This window comes from Protopterus annectens, chromosome 2.part0 (genome assembly GCF_019279795.1).
Source record: "Protopterus annectens isolate FY-2018-M chromosome 2.part0, PAN1.0, whole genome shotgun sequence".
Classification (NCBI taxonomy): Eukaryota; Metazoa; Chordata; order Ceratodontiformes; family Protopteridae; genus Protopterus; species Protopterus annectens.
The window spans coordinates 389,136,402-389,151,137 of record NC_056728.1 but is presented as its reverse complement, the minus strand read 5'-3'; the positions used below and the strand labels follow the sequence as shown (position 1 = coordinate 389,151,137).

General features: G+C 43.5%; 1 protein-coding gene across 2 annotated transcripts in view; it reads right to left on the bottom strand.

The window, feature by feature from the left end:
* Nucleotides 1-14,736, bottom strand: part of LOC122793098 (probable global transcription activator SNF2L2) — a 2,696,898-nt gene that overhangs the window by 551,818 nt on the left and 2,130,344 nt on the right. For both annotated transcript variants that reach the window (XM_044060828.1, XM_044060829.1), the window contains exon 28: nt 4,523-4,741. In XM_044060828.1, the coding sequence (XP_043916763.1) occupies nt 4,523-4,741 (219 nt within the window). The remainder of the gene's footprint in view (nt 1-4,522; nt 4,742-14,736) is intronic.

Sequence of the window (14,736 nt, the reverse complement as noted above, 5' to 3'; positions counted from 1 at the left end):
ATGGTACTAACAATGTTGGAAACTGAAAAACATTCTCTGAAGAAGTATTCCACCATTTCCTTTACTTTTCACAAATGAATCTTAGAAGCCCTTACATTGGCAAATATTCTGGAAGCAGTCTGCAAATCTTCAATATGTCAGTATACACTGATAACAAGAACCCACCTCAGAAGAACACAATGACTTTGACTGGTGACATGTTTCCTATTACGGTTCAGTCATGAATTTAACAAATTCTAACTAGTACTCCTCAAAAGGTTCACTATCAGACAAATGGTTAAAAATATGGAGAATGTTCCTTTGAGGTTATGGGTATTTTCAGGAAATGGCACTACTTGAAAAGGCAGAGAGTACATGCTTGAGCGGGTGAAAGTATCTGTCAATTTGGTAAAAATCTTTTAAATTACAAGCGAGGAAAGATCTTTCTTCAATGACCCCATTTATAAATAGAGAGTTGCAAAGTCTGTTAATGAAGGCTTTGCTGATTCTTTCAATAGTACAACTTAGAAAGGTACTCCTTAAGAAGCCAGAGAAGAATCCTTTAACCAATGAATTAGTGCTACAGCACATACATTCTTCCCTTAATTTAAGGTTTCTGGAAAGAAAATCAAATATCAGCTTTGCACTTAAAGGAATTCCAGGGTGACATAATCACGTGATTCAAGATTCTGGCAGCTGGCCTAGAGGATTATGGAGCTATTAATGAGCTGTTTCCTGTGGTGCAATGGTGCAAGATTTGATTCCCTCAGCAGTCATTGCCTAATAGTGTGACTCTGAGCAAGTCACTTAACCAAAAAACGCTACCGGGCTGAGTCTGAAAATAGTCCATGAAGATCAGTGCTCTACCCCAGGAAACAAATACAAAAATAACAAAAAAAGCCATCTGAAACCCTTCTGGCAGAGGTGATAGCTAGTAGGAAGGCAGTCTTCCAGTAGAGGTATTTCAATTCTGTTGAAGCAGCAGATTTGAAAGGAGGTAAGGTTAGTTTTTCTAAAACATAATTCAGGTCCCAGGCTGGCATGGTAGGTCTTCTGGGAGGTCTGATAATAGAAGCCCTTCTGAGGAATTGTTTAATCAAAGGATGAGAGAAGAGGGGTGGGTCTGAATCGTAATGGGCTGAAATGCCTAAGGCATGGATTTTAATAGAAGAGAAGGAGAGGCCACTATTGAGAAACTCAGCTAGGTAATTGAAGATCAGAGGGTTGGGATGGTGCCCCTCTGGACTGGCTCCAGGAGCAGAATCTTTTCTATTTCCCTGCATAGGATTTTTTGGTGCTGGGCCTTCTGGCCTCTGAGATAGTGTCTAGGACCTGTTTGCTTAACAGGGACTCTTGATTAGCTTTTAAGGTATAAGCCATGTTGAAAGATTGAGAGTCTGCAAGTCTGGATGCAATATCACCCCCCTCAGCTGGGTCAAGAGGTGTGAGATCAGGGGAAGCTGCTTGGGGGGCTGTAAGGTCAGACTGCGCAGTAAGGGGTACCAATGCTGTCTGGGCCAATCTGGAGCAATGAGGATGGCCTTTGATCTCTCCTCCCTTATTTTGATCAGTACCTTGGGAATTAGAAGCAGAGCAGGAAACGCGTACACAAAGAGGGATTTTCAGGGGAAGGTCAAGGCATCCACCTTCCATGCTAGGAGGTGATACTCCCTTGTACAGAACCTTTGCAGCTGGTGGTTGAGGTGCAAAGCAAAGAGATCCACCTCCAGAGTCCCCCACTCATGAATGAGTTACAGAAAGATTTCCCTGTGGAGCTGCCTTTCGTGGAGGTCCAGAAAGTTTCTGCTTAGGTAGTCTGCCAGGGTGTTGTTGACCCCTGGTAGGTATTGGGCAATTAGATGTAGACCCATGGAGGCAGCTGTTAGCCAGAGGTTCATGGCTAGTCTGCACAGAGGTAAGAATGGGTCCCCCCCTGTTTGTTGATATACCACATTACTGTCGTGTTGTCTGTTTTTATACGGAGGACCCCTGGCCTGAGATGGGGTTTGAAAAATGTCAGAGCCTTTTACACTGCCATCATTTCTTTCTGATTGATGTGTAAGTGAAGGTGCTGGGCATCCCAAAGACCTTGGTTGCACCTGCCTGCTAGGTGAGCGGCCCAGGCAATGTCTAAGGCATCGGTGGTGATTATCTGGCTGGTAGGGCGAAGGATGAAGGGAAGACCCTTGTGCTTGGCACAGGCTTCTGCCCACCAGAGAAACTCGGTCCTTATAGAACAGCTGGAACAGCTATGTCACAAGATGGGTCGCAAACTTGATCAAAGACAGAACCCACAGAGTCAGAGTTGCTGGAGCCATGTCAGACTCGAAACCGGTCACAAGTGGCACCCCACAAGGTTCTGTCCTGGGACCTCTCTTGTTCGGTATTTACTTTTCTGAGGTACAGGCCAACATGGGAGGACTATGGCTCACCAAGTTCGCAGATGACTGCAAACTGGGTGCCATAATCAACTCTCCAGCTGACACAAACATCCTTCAAAAAGGTCTCGCAGAGACGGATAACTGATGCCAGAGCCATGGTCTAAAGCTAAATGCCAAAAAGTGTATAGTCATACCTTTTGGCAAAAACAATGTGCCCACAAATTACCACATAGATAATTAAGTACCCATTACGTACAGAGAAAGTAATTGGGGATCTGGGGACCCAAGTTGATAGCAATCTCTCCTTTGACAACCACATTGCCAAAGTGGTTAGAAAGACCTTCTACATAGCCCACCTCATCATGAAAGGATTCACATCTAGATCAAGAGAGGTAATCGTGCACCTTTATTCATCCCTCATCAGGCCCATCATATAATACAATGCCCCCTTTGGGATGTACCTTACCCAACACCTGCAGCAATTAGAAAGACCCTAAAAGTACCTCACCAGGAGGATCAAGGGACTCAAACAGATGCCATATGCTGCTCGGTTAAAAAAACTCCAGCTCTACTCAGTTGCATACCGCCTACTTCGAGGCGATCTATGCCTGACATATAAAGCTATGTCCAACCCAGAATTAATGGACATGCTTCACCTCAGTAAATCTAAATCCCTTAGAGCCACGCGCTCGAGGGACTTGAACTTCAGCACAGAAATAAATAGAACATGCTGGAGGGACAGATTCATAACCCAGAGGCTCCCTTCGCTCTTGAATAGAATTCCAATTTATGTTAGGCAGAGCACCTCACTGACTCTCTTCAAGAAGAATCTTGATGAGTGGATGGGGGATCGTAGGTTTGTCTCGGGGATTACTTCCGTGTCACTATTAGACAGAGGCACAGTAAACTAAACTTTAAAAAGGGCACAGTATACTCAAATCAAGGGGTGGCGTAAGCCAAACACAATCGGGCTAGGCTTATAAATGCCCCAGGGCAGATAACCTAGTACGAACCTATGAACCTATACATGGGATCAGAGGGAGAAAGGTCTCTAGAGAGTGGGAGTGCTGGCACCAAAGGTTCTTTAGATACCACTGAAGTTTTCTCATGTGAAGCCTGGCCAGAGGAATTAGAAGGATGCAAGATGCCATGTATCCCAGGGCTTGCAGGAACTTCCTCGCGGTGAGGTCACTTCTGTAAGCCAGTTGGGTAAAGTAGAGAGGCACGAAGCTCTGCTTTTCTAGGGATAGGAAGGCCATCTGGGATGCTGTGTCTAGCAGAGTTCCCAACAAAATGATCTTCCTGGTGGGGGTTTGCTTTGATTTCTTCTTGTTGATGGTGAACCCTAGAGAAGTTAGGAGGGATTTGACAAAGAGAAGGTCCTGGAACAGCTTTTCTTTGCACTCTGCCTGAATGAGGCAGTCATCCAGGTAAGGGTAAATCTGTATATTTCTTTGTCTGCAAAATGCTCTGGCCAGGGCTTAGCATTTGGTGAATACTGTGGGTGCAGCAGATAAGCCAAAGGGCAGCGCAGTAAACTGAAAGTGTTGTGATCCTGCTCTGAAGCGCAGATATTTCCTGCAGAATTCCCTTATGGGGATGTGGAGGTAGGCGTCTTTTAGGTCTAGGGTCACTAGCCAGGCATTTTTTGTCAGCACAGACAGCAGCTGGTGCAAAGTGAGCATTTTGAATCTGGGGACCACCAGGGAGGTGTTCAGAATGGATATTTTCAGACATTGGTTAGTGCAAGAAAAAAGGGTCCCCAACTGGGTAATTAGCTTTAGACGTATTCAGCTGAAATTTAAACTCTGGTAGTGACCGACCGGCACTCGTGCGAACTGCTTCTGCTATGGGCTCCACAGCAAGAAAAACTGATGTAATGACGTCAACTGCCTTTCTTTACAGCACTGACGACCTGACGTGAGACTACAGGTGACTGCAGCCAATGAAGAAAAACACTGACTCTGGTATTCGGGCCGGCTGAGGGCTACCACAGCAGGGATAACCCACAGGTGATGACTGGAACAGTGAAACACAAAGAACATCAGACTTGAAATATGAGGCAAAAATTGGGATGGCTTAGCAGTATGTGTATATGTTACAAACTGTTTATCAGACTCAGCTCTCAAAAATGAAATGAAAAAAAAAAACCTGTAACTTACCCTAAGCCACTGCTTTTCTGTGAGAGCATCACTGTAATCCACATCCCTGCGTTGGCGTGATCCCCTTCCAAATATTTTTTCATGTTGTTCTTCACAGGTAAGTCTTGCAACCTCAGCATCATCTTTAAGGATCCAAGATGGAAGATCATCCTCTTCCATTAAGCGGGGCTTGCGTTTTGGATTTCGAGCATCTTCTCTACGACGATCCATATCCATACGCTACAGGAAATAAGCACAAACAATATGAGACTGAGTTTTTTTTCTCCCTAAAAAATATTTGAAAGACAAACCAAATAAAGAAAAACAATCCAGTGAGAATCCAAGCAACTTTCACAAATAATGAGACACATTAATGCAAATAGGCATAGTAAGGCGTACTGTTTAGGGGAGAAGATATTAGTATCAATATGAAAAGGAGATGATATGGTGCAGAACTCTTTGGTACTCTTCAATGTAATGTTGGGAGTGTGGAGGTAAAACTGTTTACTAGCACCATACAGGTATGTGACTGAAGGTAGCTGATAATCCAGTAGATGAGAGTGACTATGGAGGGGTATGGGCAACTGAAGCAAAAACATACTGTAAGTGGAGACAGTAAGGCCTTGAACCAACATCCAGTGCTAAGAGGCCAGTCACTTTTTTGTATAGAAAGAGTTGGCTCGCAGACTACTTTACAGAAAGAACATTCATTTTTGTTTCTAATAACATACACAATGACATACATGGAAGACCTAAGAGTATGGCACAAATGTCTGCAAAAAGGACACTCACAGTTAGCAAAAATGAGAGCTAATACTTGGTGGAGTTAGGTCTGACCACACTATTTGTTTATCAATAGCTGGAAGAAGACTGTAGCCTTCAACTTAGTAGTCTAAGTACAATAAAGCATAGGAAGGAATAGGCACTGAGAGAGAAACAAAGGAATCTCACATGCAATTAACAGCCAAAGGCATCTATCATGCCCACCAACACTAGCCGGGTACCCTGTGACAGCAGAAACATGACACCCTGAAGGGTCAACAACCTGAACCAGGAATACTGGATGATCGGCTGGTAGCCACAGAGGTTCAGGGTGAGAAAGAAATTACTCATACCCTTTGCAACTAAGAACAGCCAGTGGTGAAATACAGCCCTTTTTGACAGAACATTATGCAGCTCTCCCCATAGGTCTTCTGAAATGGATTGCTCTATTAGTGGAGTCTTTTCTGAGAAAGAAGCAAACAGCTCTAACACATGGTTCATAGCGACCACTTCCAGTACCTACTGGTCTACAGTGATGGCTCTCTGAAACAAAACAAACTCTTTAGAACCGTTACCTCAAAGCATAGATAGGACTGCTGTGGTTGGACCTAAAGAAACTTTATCTTGGAAAATTTGGTTACAAAGACTTTTGGAGAAAAGAAAACACAAAATTGGATACAAAAGTTATGTACTTACCATAACAATAGATCCGTGAGTCTACTTCTGTCCAGTTCAACCTTTGGGTTACTGGATCTGACACTGGACATTTCCAAAGACTTCAGCCCCCAAACTCCATCTCTTCCACCAATAGTACATTGCTCTCTCTACAGCTACCTTGGATTGAGTTTGCCTCTCTCCACAAAACGCCAGCTATAACCCCCTAAGACCACAGACCAAGGACCCCAAAAAGAAGGTGAGGAAAAGTCACCTCAACAACTTGTCCAGGAGAAATGCAATACAGGAGGGGAAAAAGAGGGAGGGAAGGAAACAGGTAAAACAGATTTATCATTATGGTAAGTACATAACTTTGTCTTTTCCATCTAGCTTCAACTTGCGGGACACAGTCCCTAGCCACGTGTCATCTCAGGGAAGTCCTAGGACAGAACATTCCACAATACAGTGCAACCAAAGGAGGTCCTAGACCTCAAATGTATATCCAACTTGTAGTGAAACATAAAATTGTATGTGCTCACCCAAGTAGCCACAGCACAAATGTTGTGTACCCACCCAAGTAGTCACAGTACAAATGTCATCAAAAGAAACTATTGAGAGAAAAGCCATAGACATAGCCATAGCTCTGGTACACTGACCCTTTGACTTACAAGGCAAAGGTTTTTTCTCAGTCTATATCCCAATGAAATGCAATCAGAAAGCCATTTAGATAAGGTAGACTTAGACAATGGCTTGCCTAAATGGTCCTTCAGAAAGGAGAAAAACAGCTGGTCAGACTTCCTGGTGGACTTGGTTCTAGCCAAATACAATCTTAATTGACTGTGAACATCAAGACAATGCAGTAAATATTTCCTCTTGTTTGAAAAGTTGGGGAAAAACACTGGTAAATGAATGGCTTGATTCAACATTGTTTCTGACATGACCTTAAACAAAAAGGTCCTTATGAAAGACCACACATGGCGATACCAAGGATAATGCCTGTTGTTCTGACACATGCCTGGCCGAAGTAACAGCCACCAAAAAAAAGATTCTTCCAAAACAACTTCAAAAAGACTCTTTCTGAAAGCTCAAAAGGAAGAGCAACAAGAATGTGAGGCATAAAAGCTAAATCTCAAGGAGGAACCAGATCCTGAATAGGAGGTCACAACAAGAATATTCCAACAAGAAAGGCTTTAGAAATCTTCAATGCTGCTACAGGAATATAATTTCTGCCAATATGAAAGTTGGAAAAAGTAGCTAACTGAAATTTAACTGTGGAATAACTAGTTCCAGACTGAAACAGATCAGCAAGAATGACATCCAAAGGTGTTGATAAAAGGTCCAAACCTTTAATGACACCCATAAGGGGAACTCTTCCACTTACTAGCATAAAGAGGGCAAAATGTGAACTGCTGTATCAGACAGCCTTGGATCTCTGGCCATCAAGGGAATTAGTTAGTTTGAGAGTCTAGAGGTTAAGCAGGTCCAAGGCCGCTGGGAGACAGATCAGTTCAGAAATAGGATACAGCACCCAGGGAGGGTACTGCAGAAAGCACCACAGAAAAGGAAATTACACCTGATATAGTCAAAAAAGAGCAATGAGGATCACAGTTGCTCTGCAATGGGTGGATTTCTAAAGAAACTTTATTATCAAAGGTGTTGAGGATAAGCATGCAGGAGACCCGGGGGCCAAGCATACAGAAGAACATCCCTGGGTGACTGTCCCTGTGGAGGAACTACGGCACAATAACTCTTGCACTTGGCATTGGGTGGAGAAACAGACTGCAACATGGAGTGCCCCAGTGTCTAAGGATTCAAGCTGTTACCCTTAAATTTAGGGACCACTCGTGAGGATGAAGGATTTTTCCTGCTCAGGCTGTCAGCTAAAATGTTGCACCTCCCTAGGATGTGCATTGCTACCAGAAACTGTTGAGATGAACTCGACTATTCCTAAACTCTGATGGCTTCCTGATACAGACGGTAGGGTGAGGTTACCCACTATTTGTTCGGATACCAAACCCACAGACAGATTGTCTGTTTGCACTGAAATCACACCCTTGGGAGGAAGTCCTGTAAAACCTGCAACGTAAGGAGGACTGCTGTCATCTCCAAGACACTGGTGTGAAGACTGGCCTTGAGCATAGACCAAGTCCCTTGCACTCTCTTCCCTTCAAAAATAGCTCCCCCCAAACTAAAGGGCAGAGCTCTGAACTGGTAATGATCGGCTCCCAGCTGAAAAAGCAGACATCTCCTGGAACGCCTCGCTATCTTTATACTAGGTGTCCTTCAGATTGATCAAGCACATCCCTTCGAAATAGCTCCCTCCCAAACCAAAGGGCAGAGCACTGAACTGGTAATGATCGACTCCCAGCTGAAAAAGCAGACATCTCCTGGACTGCCTCGCTATCTTTATACTAGGCATCCTTCAGATTGATCAAGAACATCTAGTCAACCCTCCTCAAAAGAGGTAGAATGGACTGCACAGTGACCATTTGGAATGTGGTCTGTTTTGCAAAGTGATTAAACTTGCTTAAATCCAAGAATGGTCTGAGGTTCTTGTTTTTCTTTGGAATGAAAACCTGGAACAGTCCTGGGATCCTTGCTGGTCTGGTGGGACATCCTGGATGACTCAATTTATTAACAGCTTTTGAATCTCTAAAGGTGCATGTCTTCTCTGATGGGGTGGTATATCTGGAACGTTTCTGGCATTTTCTTTTGGCATAAATAAAAATGGAATTGTGTAACTTCTGGCTACAACTTAACACTGATACATCTGAGGAGAAGGTCTTCCAAATTTCTGGGTATAGAGTTAAGTGATCCCCAACTGCCTCCACAGCAGGACAGTTGGACAACCTTTCAGGAATGCTGAAAGGACCTCTTGGAAAAGGCTTAGTAGAAGCCCTGGTTCTGAGAACTGCCACTGCCATGTCAGTGGCATCCATACTGGTTACCCCCACCTGCCACAAAGGGAACCCTCTGTAGGAGCATCCTGAAAAGTATGCTGGGTTTTTCTAAAGAAGAGTCACTTGCTCCCCTTCTGGTTCATAGGGCAGGTCCATTGGGATGTGGCAAAATGCACTCCAATGGCAGACTGTGTCTTCCAGTCTTGTTCAGTCCTGATCAATGTGTTTTTACTCTTTGGCTGAAAAAGTGAAGCGTCCTTGAAATGGATATTGATAAAGGACACCTTAAAGCATTTCTCAAAGTTGCACAACCTAATCCAAAAACAGTGACGCATGGCAATGCCCATGCCAACAGCTTGGGATGTGTCATTGGTCTCTTTGGAAAGCATGTGTACTGACATGTTGGAAATAAACTGTAATGTGGACAACTGCATCTCTAGAGTCTTTTGAGAGTCTGAAGCCTACTATGCCTTAACTACTCCTGATACTTCAGACGCAATGTCTTGTTGAAATCTTGTCAAATAAGCCAAGAAATTTCACGCTCTCAGTGTGAAAGTTGCTGATGAACAGGCATGCTTCCCTAATTGGGAGATGGACCAGAGAACTCTTCTATGAAATGTCCTTTTTGGTCGTTGCCACCACCACAATGGCCTCAACGGCAGGACCCTTTCTCCAATGTTGTCAATCCTTGGGAGGGGCCAAGAATTTATTGCACTTTTTAGGTACAGGCTCCATTGTACTGGATTCCCGCAAGGCACCCCCAGAACACTAAGTCAATAACTGCTTCCCGAAGGGGAAGAACTCAGGATGTGGATGGGCCCACCCTGAAGGCCTCCAAAACTAAGGCCTCCAAAATTAGCAACTCTTCTACAGACGGGGCTTCGGCTATCTGGAGCAGCTCCATGAGATCACCACAAGAGGCATCTTCATGGGAGATTTTGGAGACCCCTGTCCTACCTCAAGGTTGGTATCCTCAGTGAAGAAATCTTCTGTGGAATCCAGGTGATTCCTCTTTCACCGCCTCATGCTGTGATCCTTCTGTACAGGGGGAGTCCAGAGGAGAAGTAAAAGAGGAAGGGGGGGCTTTAGTACAGGGTGGTCTGATGATCTATTATTGAAGACTGTCTTGGAGCAAGCTGGTGTGAGTCCACAGGCCCAGAAAATGTAGGAGGAGGAATACCAGTTGTCGCTGACCACTCCTTTTCCAGTCTGCCCAGCATCCTTTCCACTAAGACGAAGGTGGAGACTGAAGCTGGCTGCCCAGAGTATGCACCCTTGAGATCTGATGACTCCAAGGAAATGTCAGACTCAGGCGCAGCTCACGTCTGCTACGATGCCGAGATTGGTGATAACTATCGAGTACTGAAGTGCAGACAGAGAGAGAGGATTTTGAGACTCAAAGCATCAGCCTCAACTCAGAAGTCCCAGCCCAGAAGGCTCAACTCCCAACACCCACTAAGCTCTGAGACTGCCAGAGCAAAGAAGGTCAAGGTAGGGCTGGGAATTGGAATCAGCCACTCTGTTGGACCCAACCCCAATGGTGGCAAGGCAACTAGCTCCAGAAACCTCAAAGCCACAAGGCCTGAGGAAGGAAACAAACCACTTGGAGCCGAGGCCTTCTGTCTATGACCTGAGGTTGATGGAAGCACACCTAGTTGCATCTGGGCCTGCAGGAAAGGCGGCATCAGCTGCTCCAAATTGGCAGGTCTCAAACTCCCAACAGGTCAGACTGAATGAGACAAATAAGCTACCGAGGATGGACTGGAGGCCCAACTACCAGTAGATGGCTCAGAAGATTAGGGCCCGAACCACAGATGATTGGATATGTTGAAGACATGGTGAAGGCCCCAGAAATATTACAGGGAGTAGAGGTAAAGAAGAGTGAATGGACCCTGCCTGATAGAACCTCACTTGACAAAAAGAGGCTAGGTATACCAACTATCGGGGAAGGGTCCTTCTCCACAGTTGGTACCACTGGAGAATGGGTCCATGTCATCAGCTCCAAGGATGGCACCATGACAGCCAGAGGAGCCAAAGATCTTTGGATACAGCTGGCTGGAAGAAGGTGGAGCTGTGCATTTACCATCTCCTTTGGATGATTTGGGGTCATTAGTACCCTCCTTTTGACCCAGATCATTTTTCTCATCTTTACTATGCAGAGGAGGAAGCATTCTCAATGAGCTAAAGACCCTTCAGGACCAACTTGGTACTCCTTTCATTGACAGCCCTGGACCCAAAGCTGCCGCAAACAGCACTCTGGATTTTCACTTGAACAGCCCTTAGACCTTAGTTGCACCAATCATGTGAGTCTTGGTAAGGGAGTTTGTGGGTACATACCACATAAACACACACACACACACACACACACACACACACACACACACACACACACACACACACACACACACACACACACTTCTTAAATCCCTTACTCATTAACAATAGTGAAAATAACACAACACAGTACCAAACTATAAGCAACCACTACACAAAAACACACTACTACTAGAACATAAACAGCTAGGGAAACTATGGTAGAAGAAAAATGGGAGAAAAACAGGGCAGAAAGGCACACAAAAAGGATACACCCCAGCAGAGCTCCAGATCAAGCGGGTATCCTGGAAGGTGGTAAATGAGATCTGGAGTAATTCTGTATGGAGCTAGGTATTAGGGATAGAGGAGGCAGAGCTTGGGGGCTGAAGTCTTCTGGAAATGGCCTGTCTTAGATCTGATAACACACAAGTTGAACCTGGATGGAAAAGGCAACATCAGAGCAACATTTTTGCTTAATCATTTCCTTGCTTTACTATAAATGGCAGTAGTTCTAGGCATCTGAACAGTTTTGCTTTCTTGCCTGTTTTCAGAACTCCATAAACATCAAATCTGAAGAACCGCACTGCCTTTCTCTCTTAAGCACTTTTCCCTCTTGGTTGTTCCTTCCCCTCACCTGGATCCACAACACGTCACTACCATCAACAGATTCATCTTTGTTAAACATTTTAACTTGCATCATATCAGACAAATCACTTTCTGCTCTTGTCTGATTCTCAAATTAATTTTTAACAGTTTGCTCAACTTGTAAACTTAAAACTACAATTTTAATATCATTGTACTTAGAATTATAATCACTAACATTCTACATGCACTCCTCCATCTTGGCCCTCCCACACTCAAAAAGACTAGGGGAATTTCTTCTGTGCCCTAGCCAAATTTCCCCTAGTCGGTGTGAACAGAAGCTCAACTAGTACCCTGGAAAAAAAAAAAAAGGCACCTCACTGAAGTTAGATCTAACCCCCCCACCAAGAAAAATCTTCCAGTGAAGAACAAAAGAATAAAAAAAGAGATTTTTTTTTTCCCTACTGGAACACCAGTCAGGTGGCCAGATGCATGACACAACATGCACCAGCCCCCACCCCAGCAAATCAGGTCCCATTTCTGTGCTCTGTACCTAACCCTCTTTCAACATATTTTATTAAAAAAATAATATTTTTCTTTTAAACTGTAGCAAACTGTTTCATAGAAATGTAGCAATCAGTCCCTACAGTTTATACCCTGCCGTCACTGATCACTACAGCGCTCATGTTTTAATTTAACAAAAAAAAATCTTTTTTTAAACTGCAGCAGACTCCTTGCTACCAAAGGAGCAAACAGTTGCTACAGTTTATACCCTGTCTGCACTCATGTTTTAGTTAAAAAAATATATATTTTTTAAACTGTACCAAACTGTTACTCCATTTTATACCCTGCCTGCACCAAGCACTACAGTGCTCAGATTTTAGTTTAAATAAAGTTTTTTTTAACTTAAACTGTAGCAAGCTGCTTGCTACAACATAGCAGCTACAGTTTAGACCACACATGGAGTTCTACAGCGCTCATGTTACTTATTTAATTTTAAGTGTGTGTGTGTGTGTGTGTGTGTGTGTGTGTGTGTGTGTGTGTGTGTGTGTGTGTGTATGTGTTTTTTTTAAACACAGCTCAGGTTTAACCACAAATACAATACTGGCTTTTAAAAGCCATTACTACATTAAAGTGAGATCAGGATCGGTTTATCGTGCCCCTCCAAAGATTTTGCGCCCAGGACAGTTGCTCCTCTTGTCCCACCCTAGCTAAGCTACTGGGTATGACTATGACCTTAGGTCTCTTCCCTGATAAACAGGGCATAGATCTAGTGAACTAACCCAGTCCAATAAGGGAAATCATACTTCCCTACATGCTCCCCACGCGCATGCAACCAGATAGAAAAATGCCTTGGGATGCTTAGGATGTCACTCCATTGAATGGGGATTTACAGATGGCATTTGCCTTCCTTGCAGCACAGGGTATGAAACCTGGATGTTTACACATTGAAAATAGGGTGTTATTTAGGATAATTGCTCTCTAATTGGATTTTTAACTGATTCACCCAGACTGATGCCATCACTTAACTCCTTTTTCCCCAGACCCAGTATTGCTCCTTCCTAACTATTTAACCACCATAACTTCATGATCTTCCAGTAGAATTACCACAATACTTCTTTCGTTCATCTCAATATCTCCTTTACTTACCTTAGGCATACCACCTACTAACTATAACCATATGAAGCTTCAGTCTACATGCATTTTCTTCACTGCTGTTTCTTGTACTTCTTCCACACTCACAATCTGACTTAGAAACTGAAGCAGTAACATGAAAGCAGTACCATTTTTTAATTTGTCAAACTTGCATAGTCTAACCTAATTTTTTTCCTTTACCTTTATTATTGTTAACATTTGGCTTGTTTTGTCTTTTTGTATCTATTATTCTTTGACACTTAAGTATTTTAAGACTTCTTGTAAACTTTGTAACCCCCCTGGCTGTTGCTAATATGCATTGGAGCTTTTCTCCCTGGGTCTCTACTGAAAATGGGCTCTCTTAGCCCAGTCGACTTTACCGGTAAACAAATGTCAATAAATAAATAATAAATAGGTTCCATAGCAGGCCCTTGAACACAAATACTGATAGGATAATCTCTGAAGAGAAGGCAAATAACAAACAGGAGGCAAAATAACAACAAGTGACCCCACAATGGGCTTCATTAAATAAGAGTCTTCCGCAAAGAAGGGGGTTGTCTGAAGGATAGCTATAGGAAGGGGAGACAGCACCATCATTGTCTCTCAGAAATACAGAACATTGCTACTGAAAATGAAGCTTCATTCCCAATGAAGTGCCTGAATACTGTCAAGCTCAGAATGCTCAACTTTAGGAAAGTCAGTAGAGACACCCCATGTTGTGTATTCCCTCATGCTCTTCTCATCATTAACTCGTATCACCACAAGATTAACCCTTAGCTAGTTAAGGGGAAATGTGTCACTCAAAGACTGCAAGGTCATCTCTTGAGTAGAATTAGAAGGAAGAGGTTTTATCCAGTGTCAGGTCTTCAATCTCTTACTTTCTCCAATCAGTCTAACACTGACATAAGATCTTATAAAAGGTCCTTTATTGGCTGATAGGCTGACAATTTTCCATAGCTGCCATTTTCAGAGAGAGACAATATAGGCTCATACATTTTCTATCTTCCAGAATTGGCTCTTCAAAAGGTGATGTTGACATAACTGTCATCTGTAGCAATGGCTCATTCATTATGTCAGGTTGCTTTCCCAACAGTACATGGCCCGGCTAGTGAACAGTGACTGCAGGGACATTTAGGACTTTGGCGTTTTAGGCACTGAACACAAGAATTTTCATACTATCAAAATTAAGTTCAAGAACTGTAGTGCGCAAATGGCAAAAAAGAACTGGGGAGTCCTTCTATGTGACACACATTATCATAAAAGGGTTCTCATCCAGGAAAAAAGAGGTCATTGTTCCCCTCTACTCGACACTCATTAGACCCATTATAGAGTACAATGCCCCTTTTGGAATGTACCTCACAAGACATCTGCAGCAGCTGGAAAGGCCAC